Here is a 24,952-nt window from a genome sequence, read left to right on the forward strand (position 1 = left end):
AATATATAAAATGAACTCATATCCAAGTTGAACTGTACTTGTATTACATCATAATATACTGTTTGTTTGCTACATTCAGTTTTTTAATGACTGCTTTATTAGAATCTGGACAAACCTATTTGCTGCCAGACAAATCATTATTATAAGTCTCGGCCATCATTGTTTTCATGTCCATAGTACTGAAGTCATTTAAACATGCTATTTATAAAGCTGTCATCTTCATATGTATACAGTTTGACTATGCCAAATAAAGAACAATTATTAAAACTTAATAAATTTTTGAAAAAAGGAAGTTCCAATAACCAAAATAATGTCTGTTCTGAGCCCTGTAACACACATAGCCTCAGGAATATTGAGTGTGATCGATGAGTATTTAGGTGATACCTTGATATTTCACTTTGTAGTAGTTTAACTCCCTTTAGGAGGCAAAGGTGACTTCAGTATACAAATCTGAAAGAAATGCCCTTTTTTTTTTGGTAAGACTATTAGTGAAGAAAGTCTAATATTCTGTCTGATAAGAATTTGTATAGAAAATAGCTATAAAAGATAAATAAGAAATGTATAAAATGATGCCACCTGAACTTCTTCAGTAGAAGATTGCACAAATTCATGATCTGAGCCAAATAAGACATAAAAATATAAAAGAGATAACACCAGTCTGAGGTAAACACTAAAAGTTTAAAACTCCCAAGTACTTGAAAAAAGTTTAGTTACCTGCTGACATTGATACACATATACTTATGCTAACTTCGTCTGTAAAAAAGAGATTTGTTGTAGTTAGATACAAAATGTGTAAACATAGTGTGCACTGATTAGTAAGTAAAAATAAACAATGAAGCTTAAAATTAAGTCAGCCCTTTTAAAAAAAGTATATATACAAATCACAAGAAGAAAGCCCCACTGTCTTTGGATCAGCTAAGGATTTCATTACAAGAGGCATCAGCTTCTTCATTGGGATGCTGGCTACCAGACAGGAGTTCTGGAGGCAAGAGTTTAGAATGTCCATTCTCAGTAACTCGCTGGGTATAAAACAAGATATAAGCTTGGGCCTTGCATACTTCATCCATAGTGCACATGCTTAGCTTGGAATCATTGCAGTGTACCCAGAACCCTAGAGTGAAGCACAGAAATACATCTTAATATTTACAAAGGAACTTTAGAAGTTTCTAGTATAAATGAAAACATGGATTTAAAGACAGTTTCAGTGAGAGTTAAGCTGTTTTCAAAGGGAAAATAATTGTCTAGCCAATTTATTTCTTTTAATTAGAAATACAGCTTGGGCAGTATGTATTACTGGAATTATCTACCTTTATCCTAGAAGTAATTTGAAGTTACAGAATCTGACCGATTAGTTCACTTGACACTGGCTTTAATTCCTGGTATAATCTTACCAGTTAATGCTTTGCTGGTAATTATACTGTAGAGCAAATAGTGTACAGCTCATGTTAGTGTTAAATTAATTGCCTTCATGGGTTATTTGGACCTTTTGTCCATACCTCTTTTTTCTAAGGTTCATGGAGGCAGTAAGTAAAAGTGAGTTTTATATGTTTGTTAGAACTTGAACTCAAAGTTTGTTCCAAATATCTGTGATCCCCCAGTTCGTTAGATGCTCTGTTCTTTAACGAAAGTAACTGAATTAAACCAGTAAACAGAGGACCTACTCTTGGAAGTGTGCCTTTAGCACTCTCTGACTTTTAATTATTGAGACCATCCTTACTATTTTATCCCTTCAGCCCTTATAAGTCAAAACTACTGCAATCCTGCATAAAATATCCCATTTTCTGCACAAATCCCCCTGTTTTTTATGAACAATACTGCAGAAGCATTCTTCTTGAAAGAAAACAAGAGGTCAAGTGGCTTTGCTTAAGATTACTTAGTGGTCAGTTTAGAAACCCCGAAAGCCTGAACTCCGGCTTCCAGAAGTCTAACCCAAGATAAAATACTTTTTCTCGTCTCTACCTCCTTCGGAATTATAACAGTAGGCAGTGTAGTGTCCTGAGCCAAATCCTTTCCCGTGGTGCATTACTACAGCAGATAAATCATAGATAAAACATTCTGGTCTGAGGGATTTCAGGGATTCCCTGCAGCAATAGGGCTCCATGTTTAAGATTTCTTCAAAGCCAACATGAACACCAATCTTCTCTCGGTTATTACGTCCTGACCACCTACGAACAAATCAGGGTAAAATTATCAACAAAATCAAGGGAAAATAACCACATACGAGGACCAAACTCATAATAATAGAAGGCCTCAGCATAGAGTACAATCATATATATAATAAATAGTGTAAATAGAAAATCCTTAATGCTAAAGTTGGCTATAAATAGAGGAATGTAGGCTTATTTACCAAACAGGTACAGTCAGGTTGTAAAATAAATTATTTGGCTTCTGTAGTTAGATGACAGTATAGGAAGAAAATTAACTTTCAGAAAAACATGGCACTATGGCATTTTCCCCCTTTGAAGAGAAATTCAAGACACCAAAGGGTTTTTAATTCTTTACTGTCTTGTTCATACTTTGAGGAGGATGTCCCAGAACCTAGAGTTTGTTCCCGGGAGACATAACCTGGACCTTTCTTGGCCAGGGGTGGAGAAAAAACAAAACGGCACCTCTAATTCCTCAGAACACTTCAGAGCTCTTCATACTAAAAAAGTAAAAACTGAGACCCTTACCTGTGTGTAAATCAGTATAACACCTGTTAGTGACAAAACTCAAAAAATGTCCCTGTACTGTCAGTTTCTCAATCTGTTGGTCATGCTTCCCAGTACGGGATCTATGCATGTAAAGCAATGTTTTCATCTTATGCATAGTATGAATTGGTGCTACAGGGGGAAAATAATGTAATATATGTTAGTTCTTTCAAGAGATTATAATCCAACTTGGGGTGGTATGGTGCAGAGACAAAAGAGAGACAGATGAAAATATAGTATTAAAGTATTGGGGCTTCCCTGGTGGCGCTGGGGTTAAGAATCTGCCTGCCAATGCAGGGGACATGGGTTTGAGCCCTGGTCAGGGCAGATCCCACCTGCCGCGGAGCAACTAAGCCCGTGCACCACAACTACTGAGCCTACGCTCTAGAGCCCGCGAACCACAACTACTGAGCCCATGTGCCACAACTACTGAAGCCCGCGCACCTAGAGCCCGTGCTCCGCAACAAGAGAAGCCACCACAATGAGAAGCCTGTGCACCGCAACAAAGAGTAGTCCCCTCTCGCCACAACTAGAGAAAGCCTGTGCGCAGCAACAAAGACCCAATGCAGCCAAAAATAAATAAAATAAATTTTTTAAAAAAGTATTAAAACAGGTTAAGACAGTAGGAGGTAGAGAAGGGAGAGGGGCATATAGACAGGTTTTATGAAGGAAAAAAATGTGAAAATGCTTATTAGTATGATGTAAAATGTGGTATGGAACTAAAGGTGAGACTTGCAAATTATGTCATCTGCTGGACTAGAAGTCATATCCCAATCTTTCCCTATTAAATGTATAAAAAAATCCTGTATCCAGTGTACCTTTAATCTTAGTAAAGATGGAAAACCAAGCATGGAAAATAATGGGACTTGCTTAACCTAAGTTCCTGTCATTCTCACTTTATCTCCCTTTTATTTTACCATAAAATTCAAACCTTAAATTAATTATGCTAAATAAATACTTAAAAGTTATCTAATTAGAAAATATTCATTTCTGCCATTTGCAGCAACATGGATGGACCTAGAGATCATCATACTAAGTGAAGTCAGAGAAAGACAAATATATGACATCACTTACATGTGGAATCTAAAATGATACAAATGAACTTATTTACAAAACAGAAACAGACTCACAGACTTTGAAAACAAATTTATTGTTACCAAAGGGGAAAGATACGGGGGGAGGGAGAAATTAGGAGGTTGGAATTAACCTATACACACCACTATATATAAAATAGATAATCAACAAGGACCTACTATATAGCACAGGGAACTCTACTCAATACTCTGTAATAACCTATGTGGGAAAAGAATCTGAAAAACAATAGATATATGTATAACTGAATCACTTTGCTGTACACCTAAAACTAGCACAACATTGTAAATCAACTATACTCCAATATAAAATAAAAATTAAACAAACAAAAAATATTCATTTCTATCAATAGGTGGGTACCCAGTGGTTTTTTTCTGCTGATAAAATACAGTAAAATGATAAAGAACAAGATAACACTATACCCAAAATTCATAATGGTTTACTTCTGAGAGGGAGAGGGAATAGGACTAGGAGGCACACACATTGGAGCTTCTAAGGTATTAGAAATGTTGTTTCTTATGCTTCTTAAAAGCTCTCGGGCTCCCCTCCCCAATCCATTCTCCCTTTTATCTTATATACCCTATGTATTGTATACACTGGCAAATACAATAGTACTTTTTGAATAGATGAAGAGAAAGGAAAGAGATAAATGTGGTGGTAAAGGCGGCATAAAAATGGTCTCTGAATCAGAAATATGGCATGAAGCGTCAAAAATGTTTTGGGCAGAAGATGGAAGGGGGTCAAATAGGTTTAAATTAAGGTGAGCTTTAAATGGCAGATTAAAGAGGCAATTATGAAGAACAGGAGGTCCTTCAACAATTTATAGTAGCCAATTAAGTACCAATTTAAGTACCAGAAATTTAAGTCCTTTCAATTCTGTCTTTATGGAATCTTATATGTTCTCACCTCTCCATGCTCCCTGGCCCTTGCTACCTGGCCCTGAACAATATTCACCTCCTAACAATCTTCCTGTTTTCATTCCACTTGATTTTACACACCATGGCAGGTCTCACCAGACTTTTCACTAAACCTTTTGTTATATACCCTTTCCTTCCTTCATACCTTTGTTCAGGTTGCTCTCAGGCTAAAGTGCTCCTCCTCCTGTATACACCCCATTCATTCACTTAATATTTTGGGGCATCTACTATGTACTCAGTTCTAGGCTTTGGAATATAGGAATGAAAAAGACAAGATCCCTGTCATTACTGAGTTTCTGTTCGTGGGGAGAGAAATAAGTAAACTATTGCAGATAGTGGTTTTGGCCATGAAGCAAAAATAGGGTAGGTAACGTGACACTGAAGGTTGGGTGGTGCTACTGTTAAATAGGATGGTCAGGGAAGTCCTCTCTAAAGAGATGAAATATGAACTGAGATTTAAATTATACAAAGTCCTCTATGCCATTAGAGAGGCTTTGGGAATGTTTAGATTTTGCCTAACTCCCTCCTCCAAGGTGCTGATAAATCATTTTGTATATAGTTTGTGATACTTGATATTTCTACTTCACCATTATTTCTGTGCATGCCTGATTATAATCTTATTGAGAAAAGAATCCTACCTTATATTCCCCAAAGAATATGAAACAACATCTGGCATTAAAAAGCACTCACATGGTATCTGCTGACGGTACTTTTAACAGCTTAAATAAATAACTTTAGTCAGTTATTTCCATTAACAGTGATTATCTCTGGGAAGTGGGACTGAGAGGAAGAGGTACTTTTAGTTTGGGCTTTTACATTACCTTCTGTAATGTTTGAATTTTTTTTTTTAACATGTATTCCTTTAATTTAAAAAAGAAAGAAACCGGCAACAACTCATATGTACAAGAAACATGATCTCAATAGTTTTCAAATCATAGCACATAAAGTAACTTCTCATTTCTTAAGAGAACAATAAACTCTCAAGTTAACATGGCTATTGGGCTTCCCTGGTGGCGCAGTGGTTAAGAATCCGCCTGCCAGTGCAGGGGACACGGGTTCGAGCCCTGGTCCGGGAAGATCCCACATGCCGCGGAGCAACTAAGCCCGTGTGCCACAACTACTGAGCCTGCACTCTAGAGCCCACGAGCCACAACTACTGAGCCTGTGTGCTGCAACTACTGAAGCCTGCGCACCTAGAGCCCGTGCTCCGCAGCAAGAGAAGCCACCACAGCGAGAAGCCCACCCACCGCAACGAGGAGTAGCTCCCGCTCACCACAACTAGAGAAATCCCATGCACAGCAACGAAGACCCAACGCATCCAAAAATAAATAAATAAAATAAAATAAAACATGGTTATTACAAGGTATGATACCATATGCTTTGATTAACCAACAGATTTGCCAACTAATTTATCTAAATATATTTCTGAAGACTAAAGTTTTTTGCCTTTTTTTTAACTGCTTGGAACTGAACTGCTATACCATTGTTCAAATATTTTCCAAGCATGAAGCAATTGGGTTAAATACTCTCAAGTTATAGATGTAAATTAAAAAAATTTTATACCTAAAATATGCTGAATACTTTCAAATCAAATCCTCTCAAGTTATAGATTTAAATTTTAAAAATTTTATACCTAAAATATGCTGAATATTAAACACTATAAGCAGAGACTTACAAGGAGAATGATACTAGCAGACCGAAATGCGAGGGGTCTGCTGATCAGCAATGCATTCTGCAAGGGCAGATAATCAAGGATAGTTATTGAACATGGTGTCTATGATTAGGGCTAGAGACAATGACAGAATTTTTTTCCCTTAAAAAAAAAAACACAGAAGTAGATAAGTCATCTAGCCAAGTATTAAAATTTATTCTACTACTAACCTGAATCGTTTGAGATGTAGTCTGAGAACCTGAGGTAGGTGGCAAATCATAAGCTGTTTCTGGGCTTCTGTGAGCACAACTGGTTTTGAGGAAAACCTTCTACGCTTTGCTGTGATATTAAAGACAGAATGAGATGCAAATTTAAGGATATAAGGAAAAGCTGAGTAAACTCAAAATAATTCAGACATGTATTATCAATTAAACATCTACTGCGTTACAGGCATTTTACTGTGCTAGAGATACAGGCATGGCCTTGCCCTCAAGACACTTAGAATCTTGTAAACACACAAAACTTATGAGCTAGTCAAGGTATACAGACATGTAAACAAATAAACACAGTTGACTCTTGAACAACAAAGGCTTGGACTACATGGGTCCACTTACATGCAGATTATTATTTTTTTCAATAAATGTACAGTCGGCCCTCTGCAGGTTTCGCATGCAGATTCAACCATGGATCGAAATTTACATCCGCAGTTGGTTGAATCCGCTGATGCGAAATCTGCAGATACAGATGACCTACTATGGAACTTGAGCATCGGTAGATTTTGGTATAAAAGTGGGTGCACCTGGAACCAATCCCCCATATATACTGTACATGATTTAATATAATCCTGAAAATAAGGCAACAGAATGATACTGTGCTATAATATTTTTAAATAGATTTGGCTATGCCAACTAAGAGGAAAAGTTAAAACTCTCCCTAAACATACTTTAATATACTCTTACCAAAGTCTAATTAAAAAGTTTCATGGTCAGTTTATTTCTTGAGGCTAATCAGGATCCCCAGGGCATGGGACCTTCCTTCCAAGAACAACCATCCCTGCTTCCTGGGGATCCACCCCAGCACAGCCCAAGAAAGCAAGCCTTTACTAGCTCAGCATCTGAGGTCTCCCTCAGTATCTTGCTATTTTAGTACCAAATCTTAAACAAGTGGAACTGAGGATTCTTTTTGTTTACCCCCCTGCTTCTCTAGAGGTCCACCTATGGACCTTGTCCTGGCTGGGCCATTGGCTACCAAAATTTGCTCTTGATGTCCAGGAGCTATTCTTCAACTTGTACAACAACTGTGACTCCAGCCGTAGCAGCAGCTGCTTCTCATGTAGGAAGTAGAATCAGCCCACCATGAGGCTGTCCTCTAACCCATCTCCTCTTGCTACCAGAAGCCTTTCCTCCAGGTCTATGCCCCTGAGATCCAGGTATCGGGCTGCTGCTGAACGTCGAGGACCTACCTTTGGATTGTCATCCAGAAATATATGGTCCAAGTGTAGCTAGAGAAACGATGTTAACTCCTTGAATTATAATTTTAAACATTTGCCATTATGTATTAAATTAAAGCAGCTCTTTTAGGCCCTTATTTGGTGGACCCAGGAGACACACACAAACATGTTATAAAGCCATATTCTGCATTTATTCATATCTTTCTACTCCCAGATTTGGTGATGAAAGCATCTAGGACCATTCACATTTATGTCCAAGAAAAAAAATACTTCACTATACAAATTTGATAAAGGTTTATTTTCTTTTAACCTTATAAATCTTAGGCTCCTATAAATTAACAGATTTTATATTAGGCAGCACACAGAAAACAATGTTAGTATAAGTTGTTCTAGAATACTATCAACTGATGTGCCATTTTTTTAATGCTGGAACAGCCACTGTTTCTTTTATATTACCTTAGAAGTTTAGTATCTAAAGCCCTAGAATCATTTTTTCAGACATGGAGCTTAAGGAGAATATCTGCAAATATAAAGTATAAACACTAAAATGCCATGTACACTTCGACAGAGATAAAGAAACTGGATAAAGACACAGAAGATCCGATGTGGTTTTATATACCGTTTGCCTGGAGGATGATGCTTCTTTAATTGAAACGGCTATTTCATCCCCCAGTGCTGGGTTCCTAGGCTTGCCTCTGTCAGAGAGCTTATCATAGTAGATCTTAATTGTCTGTTTCCTCCATTAGGTAGGTGAGCATCTTGAAAGTGTCTTACCTCTATCCACAGCAACTAGAACAATGACTAATATAGAAGAGACGGGCAGTAGATGATTTTTGAATAAATTTTTATGAAGCAAAAGTCCATAGCAGCAGTCCAGCTATATGTCTTATTTCCTATTATATAAGTATGTATACACACACACACACACACATACAGATATTATCTATATATCAATGTTTTGATATGTAGCAAAGACTCATAAAGCAAACATTTCATTCAGTACTAAATAACATGGTTACCTTTTACTATTCCCCTTTGCTACTTTATTCTGCCCTCACATATTAAATTTAAATTTTATTTTATGAATCCTTTCTATAATTTACTATATGATCAAAAAAATTTTAATGTCATCAATAAGGCAAAACAAACATATAGTTCACAAATGCCAATTAAAAAGTAGAACTATCCAGCCAAGTTTCTTTTGATAAACTAACAGTTTATTTCTATACCTGCTACTAAAGGAATTTATTCCAGCTTCCTTCATTTGTGTTTCTCTTTGCTAACCTTAGAAAAGCAAAGAGAATATACAGCTTCTACTTACAATTACACTGGTCACATACGTAGATTTTTCCTTCTAAAGCTTCGGTTTCTGTGAATTTGGCCAACATTTCAGTAACCAGACATGGCTGGGAAGCAATATCTTTTCCACTGCATTGGTATCTTTCTGGAAATTCCAGTGACAAGTCCCAGAAAGGTTCTATGGTGTTTGATTTGTTGTCACATGCAAGACATGTAACCTGCAAATAAAAATATTAGTTTCTCAGATTACAATCCTTCTGTCAAAATATTTATTCCTTTCACTAGAAGTCACTGCCAGTAAATTAGCTCTTCTTCTGAAAATGTACTACCAGAATTCTGAATAATCTGTTTTATATTATTTTCAGGGAATAATTTTTTTCTTCCATAAACCCATTATGCATTGATGGGCTTTAACTACTAGGCATTCGAAAAGCTCCAAGGGCATTAGTCAAGTCTGAATTTAGTAGAAAACCAAACCGTGGACTCAGTTATATACCCATTGTGTGTATATATATGTGTGTGTGTATGTGTGTCTATACATATATAATATATATGATATATATTTATATGCATTTAATTTAATGTGTTTAGATTATTAGACTTGAGGTTCTTTGCCCTTTTTCCTTCCTCATCTTTCACTGATTGATTTTCTCTCCCCAAATCCCTATAACCTTTTAACCATGATACAAGTAAAATACTATTAGTATATTTTTATATACAGATTTTAAAATATAGTATATTTTTATATATGGTATATTTAGTATATATTTTGAAGCCCTACCAACTGATAATTTCAAAAGATAGTACATATAACATAAATATACATATAATATAAATATTATACATATAATATAAATACTCCCACTTAAAGCAAACATCACTACATTAAAATCCTCATCAAAATATAGGAACCACACAGAATATGAGGCCTTTCTAACAACTTATGTAGGAAATACAGTAACTGGAAAAGGAAAGAATAATAATTTCAGTAAAGCATTCAGCAGGATTTAATGCCAACAAACACTGCCCGTAACTGAAGACAGACTCTATAGATCTAAAAATCCACACATGATACGAAATATCACTAAACTCTTTCATAAAAGCTATATTCCTGGAACAAACAAAAAAATAAAGAGGCCAATTTTAATGTAGATTTTAGATTTAACACATTGACACAAAGAAAATAATACTCCTGGTGTTTAGTTTGGGGACTCACTAGGACCGTGGTCTGACCTTTTGAGAACAGTTTCATGAATTTGGGGGCGGGGTGGGGCGGGGCATTCCAACCTCTGAATCTCCTGAGATGACCAGTTTCTTAAGTGTTTATTACACATTGAAAGGAAGAAAGCAAAATGCTGGCATAACAATTTTTATTAATTTCAAAATTCATCCATAAAGGAAAAAACAAGTACATAACCACTCTCGCACTATTCAAAATATAAAATGGTAAATTTCTGGAAAGAAATTTGCAGCCAAGTATCAAAAGTCTTAAATTTTGACAAAGTAATTCTACTTCTAGGACTCTGTCCTAAGGAAATCATTAGGAAAACAGTATTAATTGATCGTGACATTATAATGATGGAAAAACTGGAAACAGTTTACAAGTCAACAATATGGAAATGGTTAAATAAATTATGGTATATACATATGATGGACACTGAAATGTTGTGAAAAGAATGATCAAATATTTTGATGACTATGAAAAATCCTTACATTATTAAATGAAAAAGTGAAAAAAAGCAGGTAAATTCAACATGACCATACAATTAGGGGGGAAAATATGTATAAATATTCAGAAGAAAAATAAAACCTAGATGGAAATATACCAAAATATTAATAGTTTTATGTGTGCGTTATGTGGAGTTATGGTACTAAGGGATGATTTTTCTTCTGCATAGATTTACTGTACCATATAGATTTTCTATATGGTATATATAATTTTCTTTATAATTGTGTATTTTAACTTTTGCATAAAAAGTTAAAAATGACAGAGAAAGATGGTGGAAAAATAAAATTGCATGCAACACAAGAAGCACAACTCTTATGTGCTAATTGACACAGTGTAGAATCTATACATTTCTGAAATATGAAGGGAAATAAACTTCATAGATATTCCCTAAGAAGAAATACATTTGAAACATTTAAACTACATTCCAGAAAAGTATGCTATAAAAACAACAGGTGGTATCATTACCATGAAAGTTGAACTGAGGAACAGAGGCATGTGTATAGGGGCCTAATTGCCTCAGTTAAAAAACAAACTTTTTTTTTTTTAACATCTTTATTGGAATAAAATTGCTTTACAATGGTGTGTTAGTTTCTGCTTTATAACAAAGTGAATCAGCTATACATATACATATATCCCCATATCTCCTCCCTCTTGCAAATAAACTTTTTAATAGATCTTTATTGAGAATAATTACTTCACAATACTATGTTACTTTCTGTTGCACAACAAAGCGAATCAGCCATATGCATACTGACTTACTTCACTCTGTATGACAGACTCTAGGTCCATCCACTTCACTACAAATAACTCAATTTTGAATAAACTTTAAAGCTCTATGCTCTGGAAAAGTAGAGAGCCGATGTCTAGTAATAGTCTTCCAACAAGTCCACTCATTCTAGAGAATCAGTAATTAGATGGAAGATTCTGGTTTTGTGACTTTCACAAGGGAAATTTTTGTGGGTGTAATTAAAATAAAGGAAAACCATTTAGGATCTTTCTAGATGAAATCATATTTATTTATCTTAAAATTTCACTACCTACTTGTTAAAGTTTTCAAACCCTGCCCCCTTAGGTTCTATAGGAAATCCTCCAGGGCTACTCCTTGGTCCCTGAAATTTCTCAAGTGTACACCAAATCCATTCCCAGTACAAAAGTATCTTCAAATCTGTTCCTTGTGGGATTAAACTCTTCTCAATCCCTCAGAGAACGAATGCAACATTATTAACCTAAGAACTCTGTTTCCTGATTCCCTCTCCCCATCAAAAAGCTTTAATACCATGGATGTAAAACTACTTCCAATGATTCATGAAGGAAGCAACTGTAAGGGTGAGCGACTTCTTCATACATTGTAAAAGTGACCAATTTTGACCTGAGAACAGTACTAGCGCTAACATACTAGATATACAGAGAATATGCATTTTTTTAGGCTTCACTTTATGAATTCCCCAAGATGAAAATAAGGTTTTAAAAAAATCCATACCTGACTAAGAAGTTGTCCATGAAAGATGTTATTTACAACATTCAGAACCTGCTTGATAAGTTTCCTTTGAGAAGTGGGGATAAGAGCTGGTAACCTGGTACCAGTTGTCTCTAGTTCATGTTGTATTTTATCCAAAAGCTCACAAAGAAATTCCTGAGCATCTTGTTGGGCATAACCACGAAAAGCAGGAATTAGTCTCCATACTGAGTGTAGCATAGCAAATGGTGAGACCAAGGCCCACTTTCCAGACCACATGACTTGGAACAAAGTATGCAATTCATGACAGAGAGAAATGTATTGTGAACTTGGCTCCCTTGGCTGAATAAGTTCCATCTTTCTACTCTTTGATGCTCCACCGCTTAGTCCTGATGATAAACTTGGATGTCTGGAGCGAACAGAGCATGTTTCTTTTTCTTGGCATTCATTCATTTGATATACTGTATCTGTGATTGGAGGATGCTTATAAGATGATCTTGTTTTATCACTAGCTGTCACAGCTAGCCATTGGTTCAGATCAAGTTTTAAAAAACATTGTCGAAAAATAAGTAAATGACTTAACACTTGAAGAACAGAATTCATATAGCAAGTATTTCCCAAATTTCTCAATCCTGTTACACCAGGAGTTACTATTGGCCTTCGTTTAACAGAGGAGTCACTGGCTTCTTTTAGTCTTACATCTTCTGAGGTAGATACTACTTTATCTTTTGCTGGTGATGCTGAGGTTTGCAGTGGTACTTGAACAGGAGCTATTTCTACTGTGGTGGACTCAGCTAGACCTTGCAAACGTAAACTCTTTCTTGGAGGCATACTTTCCAATTCTGCTTTAACTTGATACTCTAATTCTTGCCGTCTTTTCTTCACTTCTCTTTTTGCTATTTTTTCCTGAAATTGTTCTTGCCTTTTTCTTCCAGTGGGTGACTGTTCAAACCAAGTTCGAAAGATTTTACCCATTAGTATCCTTCTCCTGTGCCAAAGAGCAGTATACATTTGATCTTCATTTTGAAGCAGAGATTGGGTGCCATCATGTAAAAAATAAGAATCATCACTTGTACCCATAGACCGTAAAACCCTTCCACTACGAGTGGTGCAGTGATAATTTTGACTTTTGATTGCACTTAATGTACTTCGTAGTAACTTCAGGTCTCCAATTGCATTATCATTAAGAACATAATCATCACAAAGGTAACAAAAAGCATACATCTCGTTCACCTCCAATGCAACAGGATGACTGCTTTCTTGAAAGTGCTTGAGTGCATGTTCTTCAATATATCTTCCACAGGCCACATGGGAACAGCTAAGGCAAGCCCAAATAGACTCAGTTGTATTGCAGTCCACACAATGCCATTTCTGAGGGTTGAGGATGGAATGGTCTTGAGCAAGCCGCAACTGCCCAATGTGTTTGCACTTATCCATTGTTAGCATTTATTTAGTCTAGCTGAGAAACACATAATCCAAACAAGTCTCTGTTCATAATATTTGAAGCATCTGAAAACTAAGCAGAACAATGTCAATTTTTAATAAAAGAAAAACAAAAAGCCAATATTTTTCTTTTTCACAAGGTATTTTTCCAGGAATTATTTTATTTTTCCAGGAATAATTTTATAAAATTGCTCTCTCTGCTCCCAATATCTGGGCTGCCTGTCATAATACCATAGGCAGTTCTCACTTTTCATTTACTCTAAACTTCACTAATCTTTCATCCACCTTGCTCTGAAAGCACACACACATCACTTTACTTTCTCTGATGGTTCCTTTTAAAAACTTTGTTTTTAATTTTATGCCACCGTCTACTGGTAAAGAATGGGTAGCGATCCCTTTTCACATCCCCTTTTATCCAATAGTCTGAAGGCAGTTTACAAAAATATTCATTTTCTTAAAAATTGGGACTGGCAAGACCCAAATACATCTCATTAGTGTCTATATTCTGAGAGCCCTAAGTGGAGTTACTAAAATATAATCATAGTTAAAAGCATGGGTTTTGAAGTAGAAAAACTTAGGTTTGAATGCTACCTCTGCCACATACTGTTTATATGTCTGATTTGAGCAAATATTCTAACTTCTCTAAACTTCATCTGTAAAACAGGGAAAATCATACCACCTTCACAGAATTGTTAAAGGACTGAGATAACAAAATAGCTGGCACATAGTAAATGCTCAGTAAACAATAAATATTTATCTGACACATAGCTATAGTGAACAAATCAATATTACATTCTATTTATTTAAATAATACTAAATAATAATACTAAATATTCTAATTAACTACGATTTAAAATTTGGCTTTCCAGTAGTAAACCAATAATGACCTTTAATTCATGGCTCTGTAATGATAGAGTCTGATTTGATAGACTTGACAGTTTGCCTTAAGGAAAGAGAAAAGCATTCTCTCATTCTGTCTTTGTATTTGAATAGACTCTCAGGAATGTGCAAGGATGTATAAGCAAATTAAGAAAAAAGAGGAAAAATATGAAGTGAGTGGCAATATAATAAACTTCTACATTCTGGCAGGCTAAGCATTATCTGAAATTAGAAGCTTATTCCAAAAACCAAACCCACACACCAAAGAAACTTAACATAATAAAACAAATGTGATTCTGACCCAGAAACTTGTTCCTTTATCAGTTAAAGAAACACATCTGCTACCTGAACCTAAAAAGAGTGAAACGAAATCTAGTTAAAAAGTAGGGAATCACAAAACATTTTCTTCATTGATTTAACATAAATTGAACCCAAATTTTAGGTTGCAGGTGGGGACCTAGATACAGAACACTCAAAACATTGTGTGTAGCATGATCAATGCTTTAAATTTTTTAGGACAGCAAGACAATATGAATTTCAATGTTACTTGCAGATGCTGCCTCCAAAGCCCTAAGAAAACTGCAAAGGTAAAGTTGATTTTTGGTTTCTTCCCACCTCTGTTTTGTAAAATCTCCTAGCAATCAGAGATACTCCTGCCCACCACCAATGTCTTAACTTTTAGATACCGGGTTTGCTGAATAAAGATTTAAGACTGCCAGCCCCAGCCCTCACAACTGCACACATTTCACTTCTCTTCCCTCAAAATTTCCTGAGGTCCAAAATCTGGTCAAATATAGTATTTTATTAGAACTAGCATTCAACAATAGCTGCTAATGGCAAAAGTCAGACATCAGTGATTAATATGCTCCAGTACCCTAAATCCTTCCAGGTACTGAGGTTAATAATCTTGGAATCATACTTGTCTCCTCTCTTTCTCTCTCCCCACATCAATCCTTTAGGGAGAATGTTTGGCTCTACCTTCAAAATATATCTAGAATCTGATTACTTATTATCTCTACTGCCACCACCCTGGACCAAGCCACAATCAAGTGGATTACTGCAATTAGGCTCCTAAATGGTCTCCCAGCTTTGATCCTTGCTGCCACCGAAAGTTTACTGTCCACACAGCAGCAGCACACTCTGCCTTTAGACCCAGACAATGAGGGCCCAGACCTGACACGTTAGAGGGCCCCTGCCTGGCCCTCATTATGTGGAGTCAGCAGAGTCAAGGGATGTGGAACAAGCATACATCTCAAACTCCCCTTTTAAACTGCTACTTGGGACCTGGAGAATTCCCTGCCCCAGTCATCCTCAAAACCTGCTTCCAGGGCATACGAGCAATAAGAAGCCACTGAAGAATTCTATAAAGGAGAATGACACAATCAGATATGTAGGTTACAGAGGGATCTGAACAGCAGATCTAGAGGAGGGATGAGTAATTAAAGGAGACTCTACTGCTCCAGATATTACAAGGAAATTAAAGCTGTAGCAGTGCTGAAGCAAAGACAGGAGCAGAGGTAGATTAGTGCTGACCAAACACTGGTTGAAAGAACTGACTCAATATGGAGATTAAGTGAAGAATCTAGGGTTCTCTTCTATCTACTTTTACTTAGAAAGGATCATACAAAGAACACAGAGATAATTTAGTTAAACATTTGTTTCTGGCAAGTCATAGACAATAATTATTAGTTCAACCTCTCGTAGAGATGAAGTGGGAAATGCTGTTTATTTATACTCAAGGGAAATTATTTCATTCTAAAATTTTAAAGAGGTGGTATGAGTTGACACCTTGCAGAACATTCAGAAAATAAGGCTCAAAAGAAAAAAAACCTAGAAAGAATACACACACACACACACACACACACACACACACACACACATACAGACGTATGTGTATATGTATATATACACATATATATTCATTCATTCATTTTTGGGTTATCTCAGGGTACTAGGACTACAAATTATTTTATTAATCCATATTTTTAAATTCCCCAAAATAAGTTTTAAATAGGAAAGATAGTGCTAGATTATAGACTAACCTCTTTACTTCCTTCTCCTCTATATCCTGCAAATACATTCCCTTAGTTACAAGGAATTTTCCTATTTCGTTACAGTTGTTACTAAAAAATCTATTTAGATGATGGCAAGGCCCCTGACCTTCAACAGGAAGTGGCCTATAATCAAATAGCATAATTCCATTTGATGCAAAATTGTGAAAAGTGTGAAATGTTGATCAGATGCCATCTCTCTGAGAGGCAATATAGCAGGGAAGAGGTCTCACAGCAAAACCGCCCTAAGGAATCCAAATGCCTGAGTCTAACACTCGGCTGCATTTATTACGTAACATAGACAATTATTTATGTTCCACATACTCAGTTTTCTTATCTGTAAAATAACAGTAGTAATAACATCAATAGGGTTGATGAGGGAATTAGGGAAATTTATGTTTGTAAAGCACTTACAACAATTCCTGGCACTTAATACTACGGCCCTTAGTACATCTTACCTGCTAATAATAATAATAATAATAATAATAATAATAATAATAATAATAATAACAACAACAACAATAATAGTATTACTACTACTACTATTAATATTATAAATGCTAGCTTCCCTCTAGTTTTATCACTTTTAGCCAGGGGTTCTTCTCAGGCAAATGTGTACTAAGGCAAACTTAGGTACTAACTGATAATTAAGATGTTAGCTTAGGACTAAGGTCAGACCTCTCCCAGGGGTCTTTGCATTTTAAAAGGGGATCTTTCAGATAAAATCTTCTAAAAAATCCAAGGAAGTGAAACCAGAATGGTGGAATGACAGATCATGAGATTAATATTTTAGAGTAGGGGGCCCACTTGCTCAGTCTATTTATGAAAGAAACCAGTAGGGGGTGGACGACCAAGCAAAGGGCAGGGAAGAAAGCAGGAGCTAGAGAGCCAGGCTGCTGCCACCAGAGATCTCCAGTTTGCTCTGCTGCCCGGAGCCACAGCTCAGAGACAGTTACTAGAGTACCCCAAAGGGGCCTCGTCACACAAAGATCTACAAGCTTGGAAGAGAAGAAAGGGGGATGGGAGTATTTCTTGACACTTCCTATTTTCCTCTACTGGGTTCAGAGCACTTCTTTTCATTTGCTAATCCACTGCTGAGAAGCTATGTATTAGCTCTGTTTGGCTCCAGCAGATAGGATAAGTGATTTGGGGCAGTATATTCGTTTTATAGAGAGTTAACAAAACATTTTGGCATCCCCCATGTAGATTCTGGTAAAATATTACCTGTATCTATATATAATAGCAATATACAAATAGTCAAGATGTTTTGAATGAAATCTATATATAAAGATTAAAATTACCTATATCATTTTCTCATATTTTTAAAAAGTTTCACACTTTAAATTCCAATTAATAGCTATGAAATGGCTTTTTTTTAAACCAGATATGCTACCTATTTTAAAGACAAATGGATTTATAAATATTCTGAAAGCTTCGCTTTGTCATTCTTCACTGCTTAAAGACAATAAAAATTTTAATTTGTTCAAAGAAAACCATTCAAGCTATTCAAACTTTTCATGCCATATAAATGAACAAGCACCTTTATTTTTACAATTTCCTTCAGCAAATCTCTAAAGTTTACAAAATAATTGTATTTGACTTGTTGAAACCTAATTATTTTACAGTTAGCATACCATTAAAGCAATTATAAAATAGAAAGCTAAAATGACTAGAAGAGAAATAAAACGTAAGATCTTATTAGATATGGTATTTATATTCAAAGGTTTATATCACACACAAACATCAAATAAGATTACAGGTAAAATATATAACTTGTTACGGTTCGACAGCACAAAACTGCTTATACTTACCACACAGTGAGGACTCTGTGGAATCTATTTTAATGGCTCTTCAAACCTCTTGTAATGAATCCTTTCTACCAGCAGAGGTTCAATGGTCAGATCTAGATAGCCATCTACCAAGTCTTTATCTTCAGACCTAGCCCTTCTGAACCAGTGCCAGGCACACTTCAACTCAGCTTACCTATACATCTTGCCTTCACAAAATTAGCTTTTCCAATATTCTCTTATTAAAGATACTGTATTATCATTCAAGTACCCAGGCTAGAAATCTTAAACTTTTTTTTTTTGATTCCTCCCTCCCACCTTTTCCATGCGAACATTCAATTTGTCATATATAGTAGGGTTATCATTCCCCAAGTCTTCATTCCTTTCCATTTCCAGAACTATCATTCTCATTATGGACAAATCACTCTGAAGCACAGCAGTAACCTCCAAACTGGTCTCCCATCATCCGGACTCTCGCTTTCCTTCATAGTACTATCCTGCCAAATTAATCTTCAAGTTTGCTTTGAGCCTTTAACTCTTGTACTTAAAATCCTCTGTTCCTCATAGTCAAGTAAAGCAGTGGATTTCTAACTTCGACTAAGACTCCTTAGAAACTTTACATCAGGTTCCAGTAAATGTGTGTACACATGTAACACACATACCTGGAGCAAAAGTTTCACAAACAATCCTTATAAAAATAATGTATTCTGATATTTCCTATTCTATTTCATTTAAAAAGAAAATGCTGGTCACAAATCACTAAACGGCAGTTTTTCAAATACTGCAATAAAAAAATACTTTACATTTGCCAGTCGTGCTTTCAAAATTCTCCAGATTCCAGCCTATCTTCTTCGCCTCATCTTATTTCCCCTCTGTCATGAGCACTCCAGCCAAAAGGAGTAATCTCCAGTTCATTTCCTGAACTCATCTTCCTCATTCCCTCACTTCCACCTTTAAAAAATTTTATCTATCCTCCAAGGCCCAACTCCTTCATAAAGTATTTCTAGTTAAGAAAATCTTCTTCTCTCCTAACTTCCTAAAAGCCTTGAGTTGTGCCAAATGTGAATCCTTGGGTTTATCTGTGTGCACATCCTTACTCTGCCAACTATCTGCTGGGTAGGTTCCCTGTGGTAAGGGAGGGACTACTTCTCAAACATCTTTTATCTCCTTAATAAGAAAAGGTAAGGGCTTTATGAAGATCCTCTAGGTTCTATAGCCATACTGTTTCAGGCTACCAAATTCTTGGCACAGTCAGTCAACTAGTATTAACTGCAGGCCCACTTCAGTTTTCTTTGTGGCTTTTAAATCAGTGGTTAAGAATAGAAAGTCATCGATCACCAGTGACCAAAACTGCCTCCTCCTCTTAACCAAGTGACCGTTTTGCCCAGCTAAGGCAGTTTCCTGATAGTTTGTGATGTCATTATCCTACTTCCTCTGTTATTAACCAAAGCCTACCATGTGTCTTGTCCCATCCTACATGCTTCCAGATGCCCAAAATAGATCTTACACAAAAGCAAACTGAGAAATACTTCCCCAACCCTAACTGGGGTATTTTAAATTTTGGTATGACATGTAGTGACCCTTTAAATAAATATTTGTGGTCCAAATATAAGTATTACTAAAAGCTATAAGAATCACTGAAAAATTAGAAGGGTAACTAATTTTTTACTTCAAAAATGAACATTCCACTATAAGTTTTTAGTTATCTTTAACATAATGATCTTTCTCAGTTGACCACTCACTTTCCACCTCAGTTTCTTTAGAAGACACTTAGAAAGGAAGCATAGAAACTACAAGAGGTTAGGTACCAAAGATCAGTTATATGAAAGTAATTTAGATTTTCTAATCAGTGCAATTAGTAGCATAGTTTTCAGATTTTTCTCATTAAAAATGTTTTATGGAAGTCTAGAAGTTACCATGAAAAACAAACACACAAAAATAGCCAAACTAAATTACTATTTTAAAAAGTGACATAAAATGAGGGAAATAGTTAATATACATTTCTAGAAAGAGTACTTTAAAATCTGAATAGTCACTAATATAACATCATCATGCTCTATTAAGAAACTTCCCTCTTTCATAGTTCATACTTAGTCAAATAATCATCATATAAGATTTACATTTCAGATAATGCCTAGTGTGTCTTATAGGCACAGTTTTTACAACTATCAAAGGATTGTTTAAAACTCTTGTAAGACCACATGATAAATCCAAACTCCTTAACATGGCATGTAAGAGTTTTCAAATTGTGGCACAATATGTACTTTTCTACTCTTATCTATGACCAGCCATTTCCCACACATCTTTTGTTAAAATGTTTTTATATACCGATGACCACATGGTGAATAAGTTTAATTTTTTAAACATTTCATAACTGGGATATGAGCTATTGTTTCATAGGAAATGGGTATGCGCATTTTATATAAATACTTATATAAATTATATTCTTATTGAAGAAAAAAACATGTACCACTGGGCATAAAGTAGAATATTTAAATAAAATTGTCACAGTAACCATCTTTATCTCATTAAAGAAAATTCTCTTGAGACTTCCCAAGAGGGATGGCATATGTTGAATCTTTATTTAACAAAGATAATTTTTGTAACAAAACTTATTTTTCTTTTAACAGTACCAAATAACCTAAACAGATCCTCTAGAAGCTATTAAAAGTAGGAAGATTTGTTATTTTCCATGATAAAAGATAGGAGGAAATGGCAATTTCAATAGGAAGTAGGCCTTAGGAATTACTAACCACCACAATCTTTACATGCATTTGGATAAGAATGAAAATAACTATCCACAGCAATTAGGGCAAACCTTACCCACTCCTTATAAGTAGTTTTCAATTTTCCATTTATTTCACGGAACCACCATAGTACCCTGTTCTCTTAAGAGATGTTTATAACATGTCAAGGGTCAAGCATAGTGCCTGGTACATATAAAGGGATTCAATATTTTTGAATGAATAAATTATTGAATGAATAAACACAATGGGCTCTCAAACTCTCTCTGCTCCGTCTTAGGTATGCTATTATGCCTATTATGTGTTTTGGCACCTCTCCTTGTCAATCATGATGTATTTCCTGTCCTTTATCCTTAGAAAGGCTCTGGTTATTCTTTCTTCCTCTAGAGATCTAGAATCTATAATTACCCAGATCTTGCTTGAAACTCATTAAACAATAAAGGATACTCTTTCCCTGGGCCTTCTTCAAGTCTCTAGCATGCCTCTCCTGAGGCACAGAGATTGGATCTAGTTGACCATCTAAGAAAAAGCTCCTGAAAAGCAAGTTCTGCTGCCAGATTATTTGATTTCCTCACCCACCACAACTTTCAAGTATTTCATTCACAGGCAATTTTGTTCCAGAATATTTATCATTACATCAACCTATTGCAGCTAACTTCATAACAATAGGGGAAACATTCATAAAAAGATTGAGCATTCTACCATGGGTCTAGTAAATTGAGCTCAAATACTTTGTGTAAAATGGCCAGACTATTATTCTAGTACATATATGACTTGGCCTAACAAGTATATTCTTGGACTATGAATTAGTTTTCTATGGCATGTAAAACTCCATTAAAAATGAATTTCTTATAATAAAGTTTTTATGATGTCTGAAAGTGCTATGAAAAATCAATTGTACTTCTTATAGTAATCTTTGTCAGAAGCCAGTATTGGTAGAATCCTTTTATATTTTAGCTACTTGTCACCTGTTTGGGCTGTGCCTAATGGCAAAATTGTCCCCATTACTGAATTCAGGAAATGATTGGGCATACATTTCCTATCTTGATTAGACTCCTAAGCCCATGCTCTCAGCCTCTCTCTAATCTCCCTCAACCAGACAACTCCATTAGAATCTGGCAATGTTCCTTCTGGCTAACATTGCCAGGAAGGAGAAAAACTTCAAAGCACGTTTTTTTCTGCTACCAAGATGCCAAAATGTTGCCTTTCCCTGTACTTCTGTACGATCCAAAAACCCAATTGAGCGAACATTTACAGAGGTTTTCCCTCCATGTTAAGCAGTAAGTCAGGTGCTAGGGTTACAAATAAAATACAATCAGACTCTGCCCTCAAACAATCCAACAAGCAGAAAATCCTCTTATGTACCACCAATGCTATAACACTCAGTGAGATTCAAGTGTGTAGAGGAAAAGTTTGGTAGAGGTATATATGATACCTTATTTCTTTCTTTTTGGAGTGCAAGAAAAAAACTATGTGAAAAAGGGGGGTAAAGAGAATTGGGTAGAAACAATATACTTCAAACATTTAACCCAAATCTTCAGCGGATTTCCCATTTTAAATATTCCAAAAAGTTTATCATTGTATATTACACTAAATGCGGATTCACCAATCACTTAAAGTTTTTAAGCTTAAAAAAAAATGTGGGGGCTTCCCTGGTGGCGCAGTGGTGGAGAATCTGCCTGCCAATGCAGGGGACACGGGTTCGAGCCCTGGTCTGGGAAGATCCCACATGCCGCGGAGCAACTGGACCCGTGAGCCACAATTACTGAGCCTGCGCGTCTGGAGCCTGTGCTCCGCAACAAGAGAGGCCGCGATAGTGAGAGGCCCGCGCACCGCGATGAAGAGTGGCCCCCGCTTGCCACAACTAGAGAAAGCCCTCACACAGAAATGAAGACCCAACACAGCCATGCATACATACATACATACATACATACATACATACATACATACATAAAAAGACTGTAAGCAGACAAGAATAGCATTAAAAAAAATAAAAAATAAAAAAATGTGGGACATTAATATTTTCAACGAAAAATAAGACTTATGCACAATCAAACCAGTCAAAACACTGCAACTTTCTACAATGTATGTATTGAACTCTGTTCAATATCAGAATGTGTCTAAATTTCAATATGAATAGTCTACAATGATAAATACTGGGTTGAAAAATCTGCTACCCATTGCAAAATTAATGGCTAGGACACAAAAAGCTAGAGAAATGGCAGTGCCGGGGAGAGAGGCTAAATGAGACAAAATGTATTAAATCTCTTTCAAATGGTCTGAGACGCTAAATTAAGGATAAAAAGATTAGGGTTCCAAGAATACAAAGTGTTCATCTCTTTCAAGACAACTGAGTACTGAATCTCACTGTGATTATGAAATATTCTATAAACATGTGCTTAACTTATGCTTGGCTTTCCGAATTTGATCACAGTGAACAGCCAATTCTTTTTCCTTGTTTATACCTAAAGCTGGTTTTAAAGACAACTTAAAATGGAATTCCAGGCCAAACACTACCACCCCCCTACTTTTACCCCACAGGCAGCTACTTAACAGATAATAAGGAATTCAAGTGCAGGGCCTGAAAGTCGTATTTCTATGCTAATTTCACAACCCCGTTACTCGCAGGATCTGACAATTAAGGCTTAAAAATGGGGAGCAGGGGTTTGAGGATAAAGCGGCTCTCTCAAGACTTGCTTATTTATTAACTTCCAAAATTAAAACTGCAAGAAATTATCCAGTTACCAGTAGAATTTACAACAGCTCAAACTTGAAGTTGAAACAATTACCATGTTTCACTTTCTTTTTTATTGCGGGGGTGGGAGAGAGGGCGAGTCCTACTATTTCGTAAACTTGAGCAGTCATTTTCTTCTCCCTATGCTGACACATTTCTTTATGCCCCCCAAATAAGTTTAGCCTATTAGCATTCCTTCCCCGAAGGCCAGCGGGAATGGTTTAGAAAGCTGGTATTCAAAAATCCCAAGTGTCTCTAAGTGGCAGCAGGTGCTGGCAGTGCCGCGACCCGATCAATGGAGGGAAGGCAAGACATTCCTTCTAAATGGAGGACTAGAACCGCCCTTCCAAAGCATCCCAGGGGCGCTTCGGGCATCACTTGGCGGCACTCAGAGCCAGGAGGATGATGCGGTTTTATCTCGACAGTGCCAGCTCCACAGAGCGCCCCAGCCCGCATCAGATACGCGATCAGATTCGCGATTACATCTCCTCCACGCTCCGGCACGCGGGTCGGGGCACAACTCCCCCTCTGCATCCCCTCAAGTCCCCCAATCTTGCCCCTTCTCCCAACTCGTCCCCCGCCCCCAGCCGAGCGCAGGGTGGCAACGCGGTGACCCTGGCCACAGGGGACGCCGCTCCTGGCAGCATCTCCGGGGACTCATGAGGTGCCGGCACCGGCCAGGGCATCGCTCGACCCACCTTAACTTCCCAGAGGCGCCAATTCTAAATTCGCCAGACCCGCCGCCGCTGCCGCCGCCTCCTCCTCCACGCGCCCCTAGGCTCGCTGCCCTCAGTCCGTCGGCAGCCCCCTCTCCCTCCCTCAGGACCCCTGCGCCCTGCGCGGCGGGAAAACGCCGCTAAGTGCCTCCCGGCCCTGGGGGCTCCCGTCGGATCTCTGCTCCAGCAGGGAGCCTCGCTCAGCCAACCGCCGCAGTCGCGCGCGCCTCTCACGCACACTCACCAGCCCGAGCCGGAGCGGCCATCTTAGCGCTCGTCTCCCGCGCCCCTCTTCCCCGCTCCCCGGTGCCGCG

At 37.0% G+C, this 24,952-nt stretch overlaps 1 protein-coding gene across 1 annotated transcript; it reads right to left on the reverse strand.

The window, feature by feature from the left end:
* Positions 1–858: 858 nt before the first annotated feature.
* Positions 859–24,952, reverse strand: USP44 (ubiquitin specific peptidase 44). The gene is made up of 6 exons (XM_068560653.1): positions 24,883–24,952; positions 12,309–13,800; positions 9,122–9,317; positions 6,581–6,689; positions 1,960–2,165; positions 859–1,111 (listed from the first exon to the last, which is right to left on the reverse strand). The coding sequence occupies exons 2-6, from the start codon at positions 13,728–13,730 to the stop codon at positions 912–914; spliced, it is 2,133 nt and encodes a 710-aa protein (XP_068416754.1). The 5' UTR covers positions 13,731–13,800; positions 24,883–24,952; the 3' UTR covers positions 859–911.

This window comes from Eschrichtius robustus, chromosome 13 (genome assembly GCF_028021215.1).
Source record: "Eschrichtius robustus isolate mEscRob2 chromosome 13, mEscRob2.pri, whole genome shotgun sequence".
Classification (NCBI taxonomy): domain Eukaryota; kingdom Metazoa; phylum Chordata; class Mammalia; order Artiodactyla; family Eschrichtiidae; genus Eschrichtius; species Eschrichtius robustus.

Coding starts and splice junctions, on each gene's coding strand:
- USP44 (XM_068560653.1), bottom strand. CDS start 13,730: ATGCTAACAATGGATAAGTGCAAACACATTGGGCAGTTGCGGCTTGCT. Junction 6,690..9,121: donor CGTATGTGACCAGTGTAATT/GTAAGTAGAAGC, acceptor TTAATATCACAG/CAAAGCGTAGAAGGTTTTCC. Junction 2,166..6,580: donor CTACATCTCAAACGATTCAG/GTTAGTAGTAGA, acceptor ATTTGTTCGTAG/GTGGTCAGGACGTAATAACC.